The sequence below is a fragment of the Thalia democratica genome, chromosome 2 (genome assembly GCF_965202585.1).
Source record: "Thalia democratica chromosome 2, ktThaDemo2.hap1.1, whole genome shotgun sequence".
NCBI lineage: Eukaryota > Metazoa > Chordata > Thaliacea > Salpida > Salpidae > Thalia > Thalia democratica.
The window spans coordinates 2,422,497-2,438,906 of NC_139166.1; the positions used below are offsets into that span (position 1 = coordinate 2,422,497).

A 16,410-nucleotide genomic window follows, 5' to 3' on the forward strand; every position below is an offset into this window, starting at 1 on the left:
ATATTATCAAATTAGTTTTATAGTTTCTCTTTATTAGAACAGTATAGATATTTAAACACTTTTTACAAAACAAAAATTTTACTAGCTTCATTAGCCTATTACAACATTAATCTATTACGGTTAGTAGATTATGTCTTCAAGCATACTAATTATAAAAAAATATTATCTGGTATAAATGCTCGTTAGTAATTTAATAAATACAAACTTATGTTGAGACTTCCAAAAATATTTTAATTCATGAAATAAAAATTTTATGCAGCAAATACTTTAAGGAAATGAAGAATTTAACACTTCTTAATTTACAAATTTTCGTAAATATCTTGGCTTTTAAACCAGCAAAAAGTTATTTTTATATTATTAGTGCTGTGATTTCTATTAAATTTATAAATCTTATTTTTTAGTAGGATTCGTAGCTAAACTATAGATTTTTAATTCAACCTGATTATTTTAGATTTGAGCTTTTCATTGAAGCAGTATATTTGTATTTTATAATTAATTATATAATGACAATCAAACTCATATATTAACTTTCTTTTATAAAAAAATGATTACATAAATAAAAAACAAACAACAAAATTATCACAATTTTCATTTCTTCTTTATTATTTCAACGAATAAAACAGACAAACACAACGTTTATTTAAAATAAAATAAAAGTAAAACTGGATTAAAAAAATTAATGCAGCTTCATTATTTTATAAAAAAAACAAAAATTCAGTTCACATAAATTTTAAAAAGTACAAAAAATTAAAAACTTTTATAATAAATCTGTCTATTTAGGCAAATGTAAACTAAATATAATAACAAAAAAACAAACAAATAAAAATAGTTTATATAAAACTAACCAGTAGCTATAAATATTCTTAATTCGGTGGCAGCTTTGTTCGAAGGCAGAAATCCTAGTAGATAGTAAGGTTGTCAGTTCGAATCCGGGCGGTAGAGGATTTTATTTATATAATTATATTACAAAATTAAATAGTATTTAATACATTGAAAAAGTAGATTTTGTACAGCGTAATTATTAAAAAAATAATACAAAAATATAACTATAACAGTAAGTAGAGATATATTAAGTACAGTTCATAATATCAATAATAATAATATAATGATTTATATTTCAAGTACATGTCATAACATGATATACTTGTTTACTTATGAATATATTATATATACAATACAATTAAGCTTTTATATATTTTATCACAAGTTTATATTAGGCACAACTTTGATATATTTCACAGTTAGTATATCAGCATTGGATATATTTTTTATACTTAATAGTAAGTTGTATTAAGCTTTTAAACTTTATACTAAATTAAAGAAACTTTAAAAGTTTAAAGTTAAACTACAAAAAAAAAAATCATTTTAAAAGTTGTTAGTTTAATATATCTAATCACAAATATTAGTAGCTAATTGTATTGATTAATCAAAGTTCATATAATTAATTTGTTAAAGATGAGTAATTTTTTTTCTGAAAATAATTGATGAAATGATACTATCGTTATTTTATCTGATTGTAATTAAAAAGTAAAAACATACCAATAAAAAATAAAAACATTACCATGTTAATGAAATTAATAATTTATTATTAATCAGATGTGAGGTCTATCACTTCTTTTTCTTTTGACCTGTTTTTATTATTAAAGCAGAAATTGCTCTTTTTTATGTGTTTAAAATTTAAAAAATGAAAATTAAACTTTTTAAACAAACGATATTAAGTTTAGAGCACACTTTGGTTTTATCTAATTTTGAGGTAATTTTAATGAAATTTTTATAAAAATTTTAGAAAGCTTTAAACTTAAGAATTGAAAAAAGTAGAGAATAAATACAGGGTTGCCACTGGTTTTTGAGAAATTATTTCCAGGTTTTTGAAAGTACTCGTTTTTGGGTCTATTTTTAGTTTAAAGTTAAGTTTAAAGTTAAAAATGAATATAAGAATGGTAAAACAACAGTAAAAAGATACTGTAAAGCTATTTTAAATATTTTTTTGATGATGACAAAATTTTTTATCTATGTGATAGACTTGTCCTGTTAAATCGAAATTTTACTACTTAACATGTAAAAATTGTTCAAAAAAATGTTTTTTTTTCAATACTTGAGAAAATTTAGGTTTTTTAGCCTAAATTGTCAAATTTCAGGTTTTTCCAGGTTTTGTGGCCACCCTGTAAATGTAAGGGAATTTATATTGTTAAACATAAAAACCAAAAAACACATAGTTTAAATCATCGAGTTTTTGAAAATTAAATTATTTTTTAAAAACACTTAATTCTTTACATTAAGTCAAAAATAAATTAAAAAGTATATTTAATTAAAGGCTATTCATAAAAAAAAATATTGAAACAACATAAAAAAAAGAAATTAGTCAAAACTGTACATATAAAAAAGATCAACTAGTACTCTTAAATAGTCAAAACAATGTATAAAGAATAATTTACAAACAACTAATTAAACTTACGTATCAGAATTTGCATCTTCTTTAACCAATGTATTTAACCTTTTAAAATATTTAAATAAAATAATAAACAAGAATAAAAACTATAAATTAATTTTCTTAGTTTTCATGTAGGTTCAAACAAATGAAGAAAAATTTAAAAGTTATTCAAAATATATGTTATATTGCAGATGGGAACTAAAACAATTAATTATTATGAAACACAACAAATTTATTTTGAGTAATCTTAAATAAATATTTTCTGTCACATTGTATAAACTCTTTAAATAACAGTCTTATTATCAGTGTCAAAAAATTTATTAAAGTTAAGGAAAAAAATAATTGAGAATACTTAATCAGCCTGTTAAATAAATTAAATACATAAGAGTAAACTTTAATAAACTTAACTTTCTTAGATCTTGATTTAATTACAACAATTGTTTGCTGAACACAAAATTAAAAGCTTTTTTTTTGTTAACTAGGTGATATTATATTAGATAAAAGCTAATTAACAAAATGCTTCTTATTAAATCGTTTCTATATAAATTGCCCGTATTATTATTTAACAGTATTAAAAAAAGGTAATCACTTAATTCAATATGAACCAATTGCAAAACTTTACCATGACCACAACAATATTTCGATGTTATATTTAATTATAATTAAATTGGAAAACAGTAGAAAAGATCAATAAACTAAAGTTAATTAAAAACTCTACTGTGCTACTAATAAAAAAAATTAATTCTTTTTGAAATATATTGATTAAAAATTATAATAAGAAAAATGTAAAAACACCTGGAAAAGGCAAACATTTTAAATAAAGTTCAAACGATTTAAGGTCATAATAAAAACCAACAGACCTTTTGATGTAGAACTAAAACATTTACTAAAAACTTTTTTATGAACCAACATACATAATAAATAATTTTAATTACTAATATATCTACAACAAACAATTCATGTTCATATAAAAACAATTAGAGCTTTTAATGTAAGGTTTTACAACATAAAACAAAAATTTATTATATACAAATTTTACAACTTAATGTTTATGTATTTATTCGCATTTGTGTTTCATACAAATTAATAAAATTCTACAACTTACTGTTTATGTATTAATTCACATTTGTGTTTCATACAAATTCCTTTCTTGTAAAAATCTGGACAAACTCTGAGGTGAAGCATCGGACACTGTGAAATTAAAATGTATTGCAATAAAAGTTATATCAAATATAAAAAAAAATAATTTATTTATTAACTTTATATAATTATAATTATTTTCAGGTTTAATCAGCGTTTAAACAAAACTGCTCATAGCAAACAAGCTATTTTTCATGACAAATTTTGGTTTCAAACTAAATGTGTTTTCAAATTACAAAGATTAAATTTACTGAAAAGATTAAATATTTATAAATAAATAACTAAAATTCAATATGTTGTTATTCATAAATAATTTATAGAATATTACCAAATGCTTTCTTATAAACATTTAAGGTGGTCATAAAACTTCTTCACATTAATTATTCAGTTGCATTTTGTTATCCAGATTTACATTTGTTATCAACAAATTAATGCTCTTTAAATGTACAGCAAAACACAAAAAAATCAATGAGTTATTTTATTCTAATTATAAAAAGGTGTTATTTGGTATTCATTCAAAGTTATCTGCAATAAAAAGTTGATTTTAAGGCACACTGCAATTAAACTATAATCTAAAAACTTTTGTTTTTGAGATTATTTGAAACTTGTTGTAAAACATGTAGGCCTTAAAACGCACAAAAAAAATATGTTTTAACTAACAAATTTTATAAACCTAAAAACAAGTTTTACACTCAAATAACATAACAATCATTAATAACATAATAATAGCAATAAATCCTTAATTAATTACGACGATAAATTAAAGAAAGAATATTTTAGTTTTTAGTGTCTCAAAGGTTGTGTGATGTTCTTTGTGATTTTTTTGTCTTTATCGATCGTTTTAAATAAACAAATATTATTACTTAAACTTGATACTTAATATAAATAATACAACAAATACCTGATCTGCTAATTCGCATTTACCAGTTTCAGCAAATTTCTGGCAAACTTCAGCACTGGGTCCTAGGAAGACGTGTAAATAATTACAAGTTGATTTGAAGCACTTTCCCTGAAGAAAGAACGAGCACACTGGTATCTGAAATAAAAAAAAAAGTGATAACTAATTATTTTTTTTTACTTCAGAGCTATAGGCTTAAGTTTAAAAATAACTATGTGTAATTCTGGACAATTTAAATTAGTTTTGAAATTATAAAGAAATAGAACAAAATATTACATGCAACTTTTTGACAAACTATAATTAACAAATTAATCATTTTGCATTAAAGAGTTACCATAGATTGAGCTTAAAAAATTTCCTGACTTTATAAAATCAAATTCTTAGGTAAAATCTATTCAAAAATACATAACCAAAGACTTGAAAGATTTCAATTTGTTCTAAATATTGAATAAGGCCCTGAAAAAAAGCTGAATTGCGAAAGCAAAAATTATAAAAATAACAACATTATCAAAATGCAGATTTTAGTGATGATAAAATTTCTTATTAAGAGCATGTTTCAACTAAAATTCCTAACTTTTTTTTCAAAACCCCTATTTTTACTGACTTTTGTCCTTTTTTTTTGTTTTTCTAATTTTTCTGACTTTGTGTTAACCCTGCATAAAGTCATTTAAACCTGATCATGATTTTAAGGTCAAAAGTTTTAAGTGCTAAAACTTTATACAAAACTGTTATTATTTATATTTAGATTTAATTTAAAATAAACCTTGGATTTTTCGTGAGAATCATTGCAGTCTTTTTCGTCGCATTCTCCTTTTAGAAACCTGTTTGGAAATTATAACAAAAAAACAAAGAAAAACTCTCACATTAAATTCAGCTAAAATATGATTGGTTCAAAATATTCAGCTTCTTCTGTAAAACACTAAAAAGTCATTATCATGGTTGCCACTGATCAAGCTGAGAAAAATTTCCTGACTTTTCCTGACTTTTTCCTGACTTTTTACAAAAATTTTCCTGACTTTTCTAAATCAAACTCTTAAATTAAACTTATTCTAAAATACATAATCTAACAATTGAAACTATATAAAGCTTTCAATCTAATTTTAATACAGGTTAAAAACAACAGTTTTATGCTGAATTCTATCATCAAACTTCCAGTACATCACTTAAGTATGATTGATGTTTGTAATAAACAGCTCTATCAGCAAAATACTTGTATAATTACCTTATAAACACAGCTTGTCTGAAAGATGACACAATTTTTTAGAATTTCCTAGCATAAATGTATCTAAATAAACGAAACGACATATAAGGAACTTTTACAACTCAACAATAAAACAATAACGAACTTTTACAGTTAAACATCAAAACAATAAAGAACTTAATAAAATACTGTTTTTTTAAATGTATGTACTAAAATTTATTTTCTCCGTTTTTTTATTAGCACTTCAACCTCTTTATCAAATAAACATATGGTTTCCTTCATCTGAACTGCAATCCGCTTCATTTTCTTGGCAGTTAAAATCATTTGCCTCATTTTATTTAAATCGCTCTCATCTGCTGCCCCTACACTTGTTGAAGAGAATGTTTTCTCTAAATCAAGCCACAACTTGTGGGCTTCATTTCTTTTCTTTTGGCACTCATTTATTTTTACTTTCATTTATAAAATATTTACTCTTATCATTTAGTATAAAATTTTTAATAAACAAATATACTCTTATTTACTTTAAAAACTTAAGTTACTCTCCAAAAAATACAAATAATAAGTAAACTTAATCTTGGCATATACCTCTCTTATAAATAATTTTATAAATTTAAACAACTTTGAAAAAATTATAAAGAGGTAAAGTATACACATTAAATTGTTACATTAAATACTAAACTAGCTGCTTAGTTGTAAAGAACTCAAACTAATTATTTACTTAAACAAAAAACACTTTGATTCTAAAATTATGCTAGATAAACTTTTGTGTAAATATCACAGTTTCACTATGGAAGTGTCCTTGCTACAGATCATCAATACTAAAAAGCTTACAAAATCTGCTTGTTCAAGTAGGGTACTTGTTCAATATGTTAATAGAATTTTTTGCAGTTTTATAATAAATATTTTACTAATTTATACCAGATGAAAGCATTGGAAATAAAATTAAATATTTTTGTAAATTTATAAGAAAATTTTCGATTTTTTTCTGATTTTAAAGGACTTTTAGTTAATTTTTACCATTTAAAGGCTTTGGAAAACAATAAATTTTGTAAGTTTAAATTGACAAAATCTGACTTTTTTTTTAATTTTATCAAATTTCCTGACTTTTCCTGACTTTTTTTTAAAACCCCCCATTTTTTCCTGACTTTTCCTGACTTTTGTCATTTTTTTAATTTTTTCCTGACTTTTCCTGATTTCCTGACTTTTCCTGACCAAGTGGCAACCCTGCATTATGTTTAAAAGATTTTTTTTTCAATTATCAAGTTTTAAATTTTTATTTTAAAACAGAAGCACCCATACTTTTATTTCACATGTTCTTTTATATCTCTGATTATCATTTATAAGTAATATACAAGAAACTGTTTTACATATAATATTAAAAGCATTTAAATTTTAGCGAGCTAAAAAAATATACAAACAAATCAAGCTGAGAGCTATAAAAACTGAAGAAAAACGTATAAATATCTAGTAAGAATAAATACACAAGATTTGTAACTACCATATATAAAACTATATTTAAAAAAAATTCTATTATCATGTTATTTAATTTAAGTATACTAAAATAATGCTTTATAACTACACAGCATTAAATACAGTATTGGCAAACAGGTCTTATGAATCTGCAGTTTAAAATAATTATCTTGGAACATAGCAAATTAAACATTTATATGTACTTTCATTAAACTTAAATAATAAATCAAAACATTTTAAACTAAATTTTGGTAAACTTTTAAAATGGTTAAAAAACATTTAAAGTTACTTTTGGTAAACTATTGCAATAAACTAAAACATTTTAACTAAATTTTGGTAAACTATTGTAAAAAATCAAAATAATTTAAGCTAACTTTTGGCAGATTGGTCTTTTTGTTCTATCATGAAGATATTTACATTTTGAACCTCGATTGCAATTCCCGTATCTATTTATTTAAAAGGAAAATACAAAACTTTAGTATTAATATTTAATATGTTTACAATGTGTTTAATCTTGATTAGATTGCAAACTATTTTTTATAAAAAGTACGAAAGTTTAAGAACTTATAACTTCTATTTAAACTTTTGATTAATATCAATGAACATGAATATAATATAACTATAAATAGACAAAATAATGGAGACTAGTAAACTTACCAATAAGCACCTTATAAATAAGTTATTAGATTTAAAAACTACTTTTATCAATTATATTAAGTTTTAGCTGATTTATTTTTATCTAAAATCTAATTTAAACTGATTTACTAATATCAGTCTTCAAATTAAATAAAAAATCTTTATTAATGAGTGTTTTTCGGTAGTTTATTTTTTCCTTATTAAACAAGAATAAGTTTAAAAACTTTAAAAAATAAGTGCAATCTGTTTTTTTGATTATTTTCTTTTTTCTCATGGTCATTTGACTTCGTTTTACTGCTAGCCTATAAAAAAAATGTATTATTCGTAAATATTTGTACGTTAGTGTATATTTTGATTAAATGTTGTTAAATATTATTTTAACTTAAAATATGCTAAGAACTTTTTTTTTTAATTTAGGATATTTATTTACTTAGTGAGCTTTAAAATATTCTAGTAAATATTATATATTTCTTATTAATAAACAAAAAACATCTTTAATAAAGTAAATTAAAGTTTATATGAGTAAAACATACTAAGCAAAGTTTCAATATTTTAATAGCTCACAATAATAAATATCACTTTTATATATAAACATTACACTTAACAGCCAATAAAATCTTTAAATTAAATTAAGAGATTTTTTTCTAACTTTACTATTGAATTTAAAAAAATATCAATCATTTTTTATCATAAAATTAATTTTAAATACAATAAAAAAATGGTATTTAATAAAAATTCCCATTTTAATACACATATTTTAATTTAATTCTAGTGGTAAGCAATTAATTATGACGTAATTAAAGAATTCCAAACATTTACTACTAGTACTACTGCTAGTCAGTTTTCAGAGTAAATATTAAACTTAAATGTGTAAACTTTATACATGAATATGTGTTGTACCTATATCTGTTAAAAAGTTTTAAACTAAATAACTTACAATTAAAACAATATTTTTAATAAAAAAATGGTGTTTACTATGATTTTTTAACACAGAAAAAATACAAATTTTAAAGCACAAACTTGAAAAAAGTGAATAAACCACAAGTTTATCACTGCTATGAAATAAGTGTCAAAAATATAAACAAAAAACTTATTGTCATATAACTAATAAAGTAATTTTTATTAACTTCAAATAACAGTTATTAACACTATATTTTCAAAATCTGACTAATTTTTAGTTTAATTTAAAACAAATGCAATATAACTTAAGTATATTAATATTTTTTATAAAATTTAAAAGTTTCCAATAGTAATCAAACCTAGCTTTTATGATTGTAGTGTTGTTTTTCATTGGAGTAGCAAACGAACTAGAACTTTGAAGTCTCACTCTTTTAGAACTTGAATTAGATGTTCTTTTAAATGCTCTTTTTAAAACAATGTTCTTATCGACTTTAGTTTTGACTGTAAGAAAAATTAATAAAACAATTAACTCTTATAATACTTTTTAGTTTTAGCTTGCAAGGAAACAGAACTTTTGAGCAATAAAATTACAGTAAGAATTAAAAAAACACTAAATAACTTTTCATTTTTAAGTTTCCTTACTAACAGAGAATTATAATTGCTATACTCAAGGGATTATACAAAGTTACAGCGTTTCAATTTTCTTAAAACAAAAACTATGATTTAAAATCTAAGTAAAAAAATGTTGTTAGTTTTAGATAACTAAACTACTTAAAGCAAAAATACAAATCAAAATTATTTGTTTAGCAGTTTTCATCAAGCTAAAATACATGTAAAACTACTTTTTATTATAAATTTTAAAAACCAGTATGAACAGTTTTTTTCCAAATACAAAATTTCTACTTACTTGCTTTAGGATTTATAAACTTTCTAGTTGAGTTTTGGGGCTCACCAATTATATTTGATGGAACTGGAAAACGATTTGGAAGGTACCTGAATTAATGGTATACTTAAATTAAACATATAAAATTAAGTGTGGTAAAACCTTATCTAATTTTTTATTTCATACTCTACCAAACTTTTGTAAATTCATGAACACAAATTAGTATATTTGCACTTGTAATTTAAAAAATAAAAGTTTGAGTGTAAAGGTTTAGATTGTATAAAATTATGATATGAAAAACTACTTGGACAACTTTAGAACCTGATTTTAAAAATATAAATTATTTTAAAGATAAAATTATAAAAATAAACACTTGATTTTATATGATATAACTATTTATTTTATAATATATAACAGCTAACCTTTTATTAGACAAATATCCATTCTTTGTAAATACTGATTTTCTGAATGCCTGACAAAAAAATTAAAGCTGTTAATCAATAAGAATGAAACAAGTATAATCATTGAAAACAAAACATATATATTTTACTTACTTAATTTTACTCTATACTTAATAATAAAATGTATTACAAAGTAAAATTAATTTCTATGGCACATACTAAATTAAAATTTTATAAAACAATGCTAACTTGATTGTAAAAATTAGTAAAAAATGATAGAAAAATAATGTACTACTACACACAATAATGTTTTTTTTTTTCAAATACAAATTGGTCATTCCCTTTAAATATATTTCAATTTCAAATTATAGTAAAAAATGATCTTATCATTAAATTCACTCAAAATATCATAATAAAACACAATATTAAAAAAATGAACGTACTTTAAGTTAATTAATAATAAAATAGCAGAATTTTCAGAAAATAAAAACAAAAGTCTTTAGATGGTTTCAACTTAATAATATGTTTAATACAACTAACCCCATTTCGATATTGATATCCTCTTTTGCTGTAATTTGTATAAGATCTTGTATTAAACTTATACAAATTGTTAGTACGTCTTGCTAACAGTCTATTGTAATTTGGTGTGCTTATTTTCTTTTTAAATACTTTGTAGGGATTTGTTGATATGTTCTTTCTATCACTTAATCTGCTTTTTAGTGACAATCTGATATAAAATGTTTCAAATAAGTTAAAAACAGGTATTTTCAATAGATTTATACATTTTCAACTTGATTATTCAAATACATGATCTGATGGTACATAGATTGAACTAAACTGAAAAACATATGTAAACTTTAATCAATGTACCTTGGAATAAAACCCAATTTATATATATATATTTATTTATTTTCAAAAACCTCTTTATTTAATGTTTGGCAGATTAATTTAAACACAATGCTCATATTAAAAGTTAATACCCTTACAACACAAAAAGCTTAAAAACATTAAAAAATCTTATATTTTTTAATATTTTTAAGTTTATAAACAAACCTCTTTCTGTATGGAGTTGTGAAAGAACTATCAGGCAGTGAATATCGTGAATCAACACTCGATGTATCTGAAACATCTGTCACGGGCTTATTCTGCAACTTGTATTTTGTACTAATTACTCTCACAGGAGGCTTGGGAACATTTGAGGTAGCAGACCATTTAAATCTGCTTGTTGAACCAATGGACTGTGCAGGTTTTGGCTTAGTTGATGGTTCAACAGGTTTTTCAACATTTAACTTGTTGCTAGGTGATTGCTTGGGGTATAGTTTAGTGGGAGTTGTGTATGTGGCAGTCTTGGTTGAAGCGGTGTCTATTGAAAGAGTTTTAGAGTTATCCAAAACAGCTGGCTTATCAACAGAACTGCTTCTACTAGTAGCATCAACTTTTTTAGATGTGCCAACACTGTTGGTTGTATTGGAGCTGATTTTTCTTGCATCTTGCTTTTTCAAGCCATCTAACAATTCTTTTTCTTTTCTCTTGAACTCAAGTAACTTCTGCTTCAATGCATACTGTTTCTTAAGATTCAGCAGTTCTAAAGCTTTTTCTTTGGAAACTTGTTGGTTTGTTTTGTTGGAATTTGAATTTTGTGAGCTTTCAACCACTGGCTTATTAACCAACTTTCTTTTAGAAATACTTGCTTTATTGCTGACAGTAGGTTCTATTCCAACTACAGTATTTGCTTTAGTAGTTCTTGCAAATGCACATTTGTTATTAACAGCAGATTTTACTAAAGAACTAGTAGTTTGTGACTTAACAGCAGAACTTTTAGTGCCTGGTGCTGTATAAATTGTTCTAGTTATGTTTACCATTTGAGAAGTTTTTGGGCTTCTTTTGGGTAGTAAAGTTTTTGAACAGTTTGTAGAATCATGAGCTGGCTTTTTGATGTGTTTGGCGTTTAAATTTCCAAATTGAGCTAAATCTTTAGTACTACTCTTGGTTTTTCCACTATTTTTGCAAGTTCTCTTACAACTTTTTGAAAGTATGCTGTTACTATTTTGCTTGTTTTTCTCAGGTACCTTATTAGTAATGGATTTTGCAACATTTTCCAAATTTAAAGACTCAAAAGAAACATCTATACCAGGCTCTTTCTTGATGATTACTTTTTTGCTAGGCTTGACCTGAGACTTTTTCTTACACTTGGTTTTAGCCTTCTTACATACTTTACTGCAAGTACCAACTTTAGAGCTGAGATTAGTACCAACTTTGGGGTTGAGACTTCTATAGTCAAAATCCATGCCCAATTTGTAAGGCTTCACCGATTTGTAATACTTATGATCATTATCAGGCTCTTTTTTGATGATAACCTTCTCAGAAGCAACAAGCGACTGCTTTGGAGACTTAATGCCATTCTTAGTTTGCTTTTTCATCTTTTTCTTACAGACATTTACACATGACTTGGTTTTTGCGCCACTTTTCTGAGAATTTAAGCTATTTGATTTCAAATTTTTCCTAGCCAACAATCTCTCCGCTATTTCTTTTTCTTGGTCTAGTACATTGTTGTTAGCACTGAATGTATTATGTAAGACTGATTTATCTTGGCAAGTGTAAGCATTTTTGATCTGTTCCTCAATGCTAACATGTACAACATCTTGGTCAGTTGAAACATTATTTATAAACCTTGAGCTTGCAGATGGGTCCACATTGAAATCATTTTGTTCATCATATCTGTATGGACTTGTAGATCTACTTCCTCTATGGGGATAACCAAGATTTTTTGTTCTATATAGACTATATGGACCATCTAAATTTGCTGCAGATGGATTATCATGCCTATTTGTTCCATAGGGGGTATTAGATCTATTTGCTCTTGGATTAACAGATCTATTTGCATATGGACTTCCAGGACTGTATGCAGTATATTGACCATTAGGTATATTCGTCCTGTAGGGACTATTGCGTGTATCAGCAGTTGGGCTTATTGATCTTGGACTGTTATTAAGTTCTTGTTCTTGAAATTTGTTGATATTCTCCATCAGTCTGTCCAAGTCTTCAGGATTTTCGTAAAACTTTGGGTTTATGTGAGTCGCATACTTTTTACTTTGATGTAACTTATCAATTAAATTATTTTGAGGTCTTTTCTGTTCAATTTGAGTTGCATACCTTCTGTTTTGAGGTCTTTCTCCAACTAAACTATTTTGAGGTCTATCCTCAATTTGAGTTACATACCTTATACTTTGGGGTCTTTCTTGATCAATAAAATTATTAGGAGGTCTTTCTTCCTCAAAGTGAGTTGGATACCTTCTGCTTGGTATTTTGTCAATTAAATTACTTTGAGGTCTTTCTAAAGTGTGAGTGGCGTACCTTCTACTTTGAAGTCTTTCTTGCTCAATTAAATCATTTAGACGTCTTTCTTCAAATTGAGTTAAACACCTTCTGCTATAAGGTCTTTGTTCAACTAAATTATTTTGTGCTCTTTCTTCAATATTATTCACATAACATTGATTTTGAGGTGTTTGTTGTACAAATAAATTATTTAGGGGTTTCTTTTCAATATGAGGCCCATACCCTCTATATGGAGGTCTTTCTACTTGTTCTTCAACTAAATCAATAACTTCTGTAGGTTCTGGATCTATTATCTCACCTTCTTCAGTGTCATCTTCTATCATGATAACGTCATCTGCTATCTAAATAAGTATAACAAAATTTTAACTCATACAGATGTTAATAACTTTGTACATAATCAAGATTATACACTTATTACAGAAATTTCAAGTTACTATACAACCATAACTTTAAAGATATAAGCAATCAATGTCGGTGAGCTCAATTAGTTTTTTATATGAGGTGCAAACTAGAATGGCAAATTTTTCAAATAATATATAATGAAACTTTATTTTGTGAGCTAAATCAAACTCCTAGTAAATTCAATATTTTGAGAACATTTGCAAAAATCAAAGTTTTAGGTAAAAGTTTCAAAACAGTTTATCTTAATAACTAAATGTTTATCATTTAGTTTAAGGTTTGGTTGTAAAACAACCATATAAATTCAATTTATCAATAAAAACTCAAGTTTGTTTTAAAATCAACTAGTTATACATTTTTACCATACGATATAAAATAAGAATTACCCAGTTTAGTACTTAAATAACAAACTTGTATCAAAGATGTTTATTAGGGGCATAGAGGGGTTAAATTATTTTTTTTACAATATGATCTTATTTTATAGAGTTTTTACTTAGCTACAAGATACTTTTTACAGATTTTAAAAGTTCAAAATAATTTTTGAGATATAGTAGGTCAAAGTTGGAGGCAACAATAGGTTCCTTATTGGAGGCACAAACCAAAAATACAAATAACTAGAAATTATTAAAAATCTATCTTCTCCTACATTGAAAATCTATAACAAACTTATATCAAAGATGTTTATAAAAAGAACTTTTATTCTTGTTTATCTACAACTAAATAGGATTATTATACTATATATCTTTATGCAATTACCTTTTAAAAATTTAAATACCCTACAAGCTACCAAGTTATTTAAATTTGTACAAAAATATTATACAACAGCTAATTAAATTATAACTGCTACTAATTAGCCTCAAAATTTATCATTCATAAAAAATTTAATTTATTATTTACAAATACTATTTTATATTTTAAAAAGATTACAAAACTCACATGATTAGCATTTGAAGTTTGCATGTTTCTGTAAAATGATTAATTATTTAAAATTATTTATAATCTTCTAACCAAAATAAAATATTTTAAATAAAAATAAACTTATAGGTCTAAATATCATACTTTTTAAGATATTTTGTTGACTAAAAACAAAATATTAAATGAGTTGTCTCAAACAAAAACTTGATAATAAAACTGTTTCCATTTTAAGTTAAAAGTAATATTCAAACTTTATACAGAGCTTAAATTAAAAAAAAACTATTATTATATTAAGCAAACTATCAATGTAAATTTGGTAAGCTAAAATTCATAACTTACTTCAAATTAGTATTATGTATAGTTAGAATAAGCAGGATAGAAATGTCGCCAGTTCCTCAAAAAACTTTTTTTATTGAGTTAAAAAAAAATTAATTGTGATTTTGAATCACATATTTTAAAATAAGTAAGAAAAGCTTTTAAAAGAAGTAGTCTTAGTAAATACAACTAACAAAATCAAAACTAACTTTAGCGTAGTGTGTTAACTTTCTCTTCACTAAAATAGTTAATATATTTATAAAAAATAAAAAATCTGCAAAGTTTAAATGAAAGTGAAGGAATCATATTAATGAGTTAAAATATACTAAAAAAATATAAGTACAACATAATATAACACCAAGAATAGTCACCTCTTGCGAATCTACACACATTGTGTCCTTAGCAAAAGTGTAAAACTAAACATGAAGTAGCTATTATAATGGTTGCTTTTTTATAGTGATTATTTGATTAAAAATACTTCAGGGATCACTTCTGTTTTTTGTTTATAAAAATAAGTTTAATTTAAAAGTTGTAAAAAGTATGTGAAAAACTGTTTATGTGTATAGAAAGCATCTTTTCTACTTGCTTCTTTTTTTGATTAAACTTGCCTTGCATGGTATTAGAGTAAGACCGTTGGTAATGGAACAAATTAGCTAAAAATAAGAAATTTATGAAGTAAAAATGCAACTTTTGCCATAAATATGTGAGGAATTGAACATTCATTTTGTTTGAGTTCAAGGTATAAAAGGGGGCTAAGATACCTAAAATATAGAAAGGGTGGCCACTAGTTATTAGAAATTTTTTCTACGCTTTCCCAATTTATTCCAGGTTTTGAAAGAATACGGTTTTGGGTCTGTTTTTAGTTTAAAATTAAGCTTAAAATAAAAAATTGAGTTAAGTAGCATAACAACATTCAAAAGATATTGTAAAGCTATTTTAATTGTGTATAAAAAAATGTTGACGATGACAAAAAATTTTTGTTTATATGATAGATTTTTTGTTTAAAATAAAAATTTTACCACTTAATAAATTCCAGGTTTTATAGTGATTTTTGTTCAAAATTCTAGGTTTTTTTTTTTTTTCTCAAATTCCAGGTTTTTCAGCTTTATAGGCCTAAATTGTCAAATAACTTGAGTTTTGTGGCCACCCTGCATAGAATTCAATAAATTTCTTATAGATGGCACAAACTAAAAAAACCAATTTATCAAAAGTCTAAACTCTTCTATAAATTTCAAAATGTTCTATTCAAGTTTCCTTCAAATACTCTTATCATTATTATTATTAAAATTCTGTAAACCTGAAATTCAAAAATTTAGGCAAAAAATGTTTACATTATTAAAGACTTTTCAAATTGTTATTTTTTGGAAGTTCTAAAATGCGTAATTAAACAAAAAAGCGATGTTCATCGATTTTAAAGAGATGACTGTTATTTAACTTTGAAAAATACTTTCTATCAAAAAATCAAAATACATGTTTAATAGGGTG

The 16,410-nt window shown here is 24.3% G+C and overlaps 1 protein-coding gene across 2 annotated transcripts; it reads right to left on the reverse strand.

Annotated features, from left to right (window-relative positions):
* Positions 1-847: 847 nt before the first annotated feature.
* LOC145849816 (uncharacterized) lies at positions 848-15,199 on the reverse strand. Of its 2 annotated transcripts, none has more exons than XM_082954885.1 (15): positions 15,135-15,199; positions 14,632-14,659; positions 11,014-13,637; positions 10,501-10,669; positions 9,982-10,031; positions 9,584-9,669; positions 9,036-9,177; positions 8,001-8,078; positions 7,515-7,586; positions 5,233-5,290; positions 4,473-4,607; positions 3,537-3,622; positions 2,456-2,494; positions 1,562-1,628; positions 848-899 (listed from the first exon to the last, which is right to left on the reverse strand). In XM_082954885.1, the coding sequence occupies exons 2-14, from the start codon at positions 14,653-14,655 to the stop codon at positions 1,589-1,591; spliced, it is 3,603 nt and encodes a 1,200-aa protein (XP_082811011.1). In that variant the 5' UTR covers positions 14,656-14,659; positions 15,135-15,199; the 3' UTR covers positions 848-899; positions 1,562-1,588. The 2 variants fall into 2 exon arrangements, with proteins under 2 accessions (XP_082811011.1, XP_082811010.1); XM_082954884.1 differs by having other exon boundaries at positions 10,501-10,687.
* Positions 15,200-16,410: the final 1,211 nt, after the last annotated feature.

What these genes read in the sequence shown, in the direction of transcription:
- LOC145849816 (XM_082954884.1), bottom strand. Translation starts at nt 14,655, where the DNA reads ATGCAAACTTCAAATGCTAATCAT. An exon ending in GTTTATAAATCCTAAAGCAA is followed by an intron (nt 9,178 to 9,583) that starts GTAAGTAGAAAT and finishes TTTTTCTTACAG; the next exon opens with TCAAAACTAAAGTCGATAAG. An exon ending in TGTGAATTAATACATAAACA is followed by an intron (nt 2,495 to 3,536) that starts GTAAGTTGTAGA and finishes ATATTTTAAAAG; the next exon opens with GTTAAATACATTGGTTAAAG.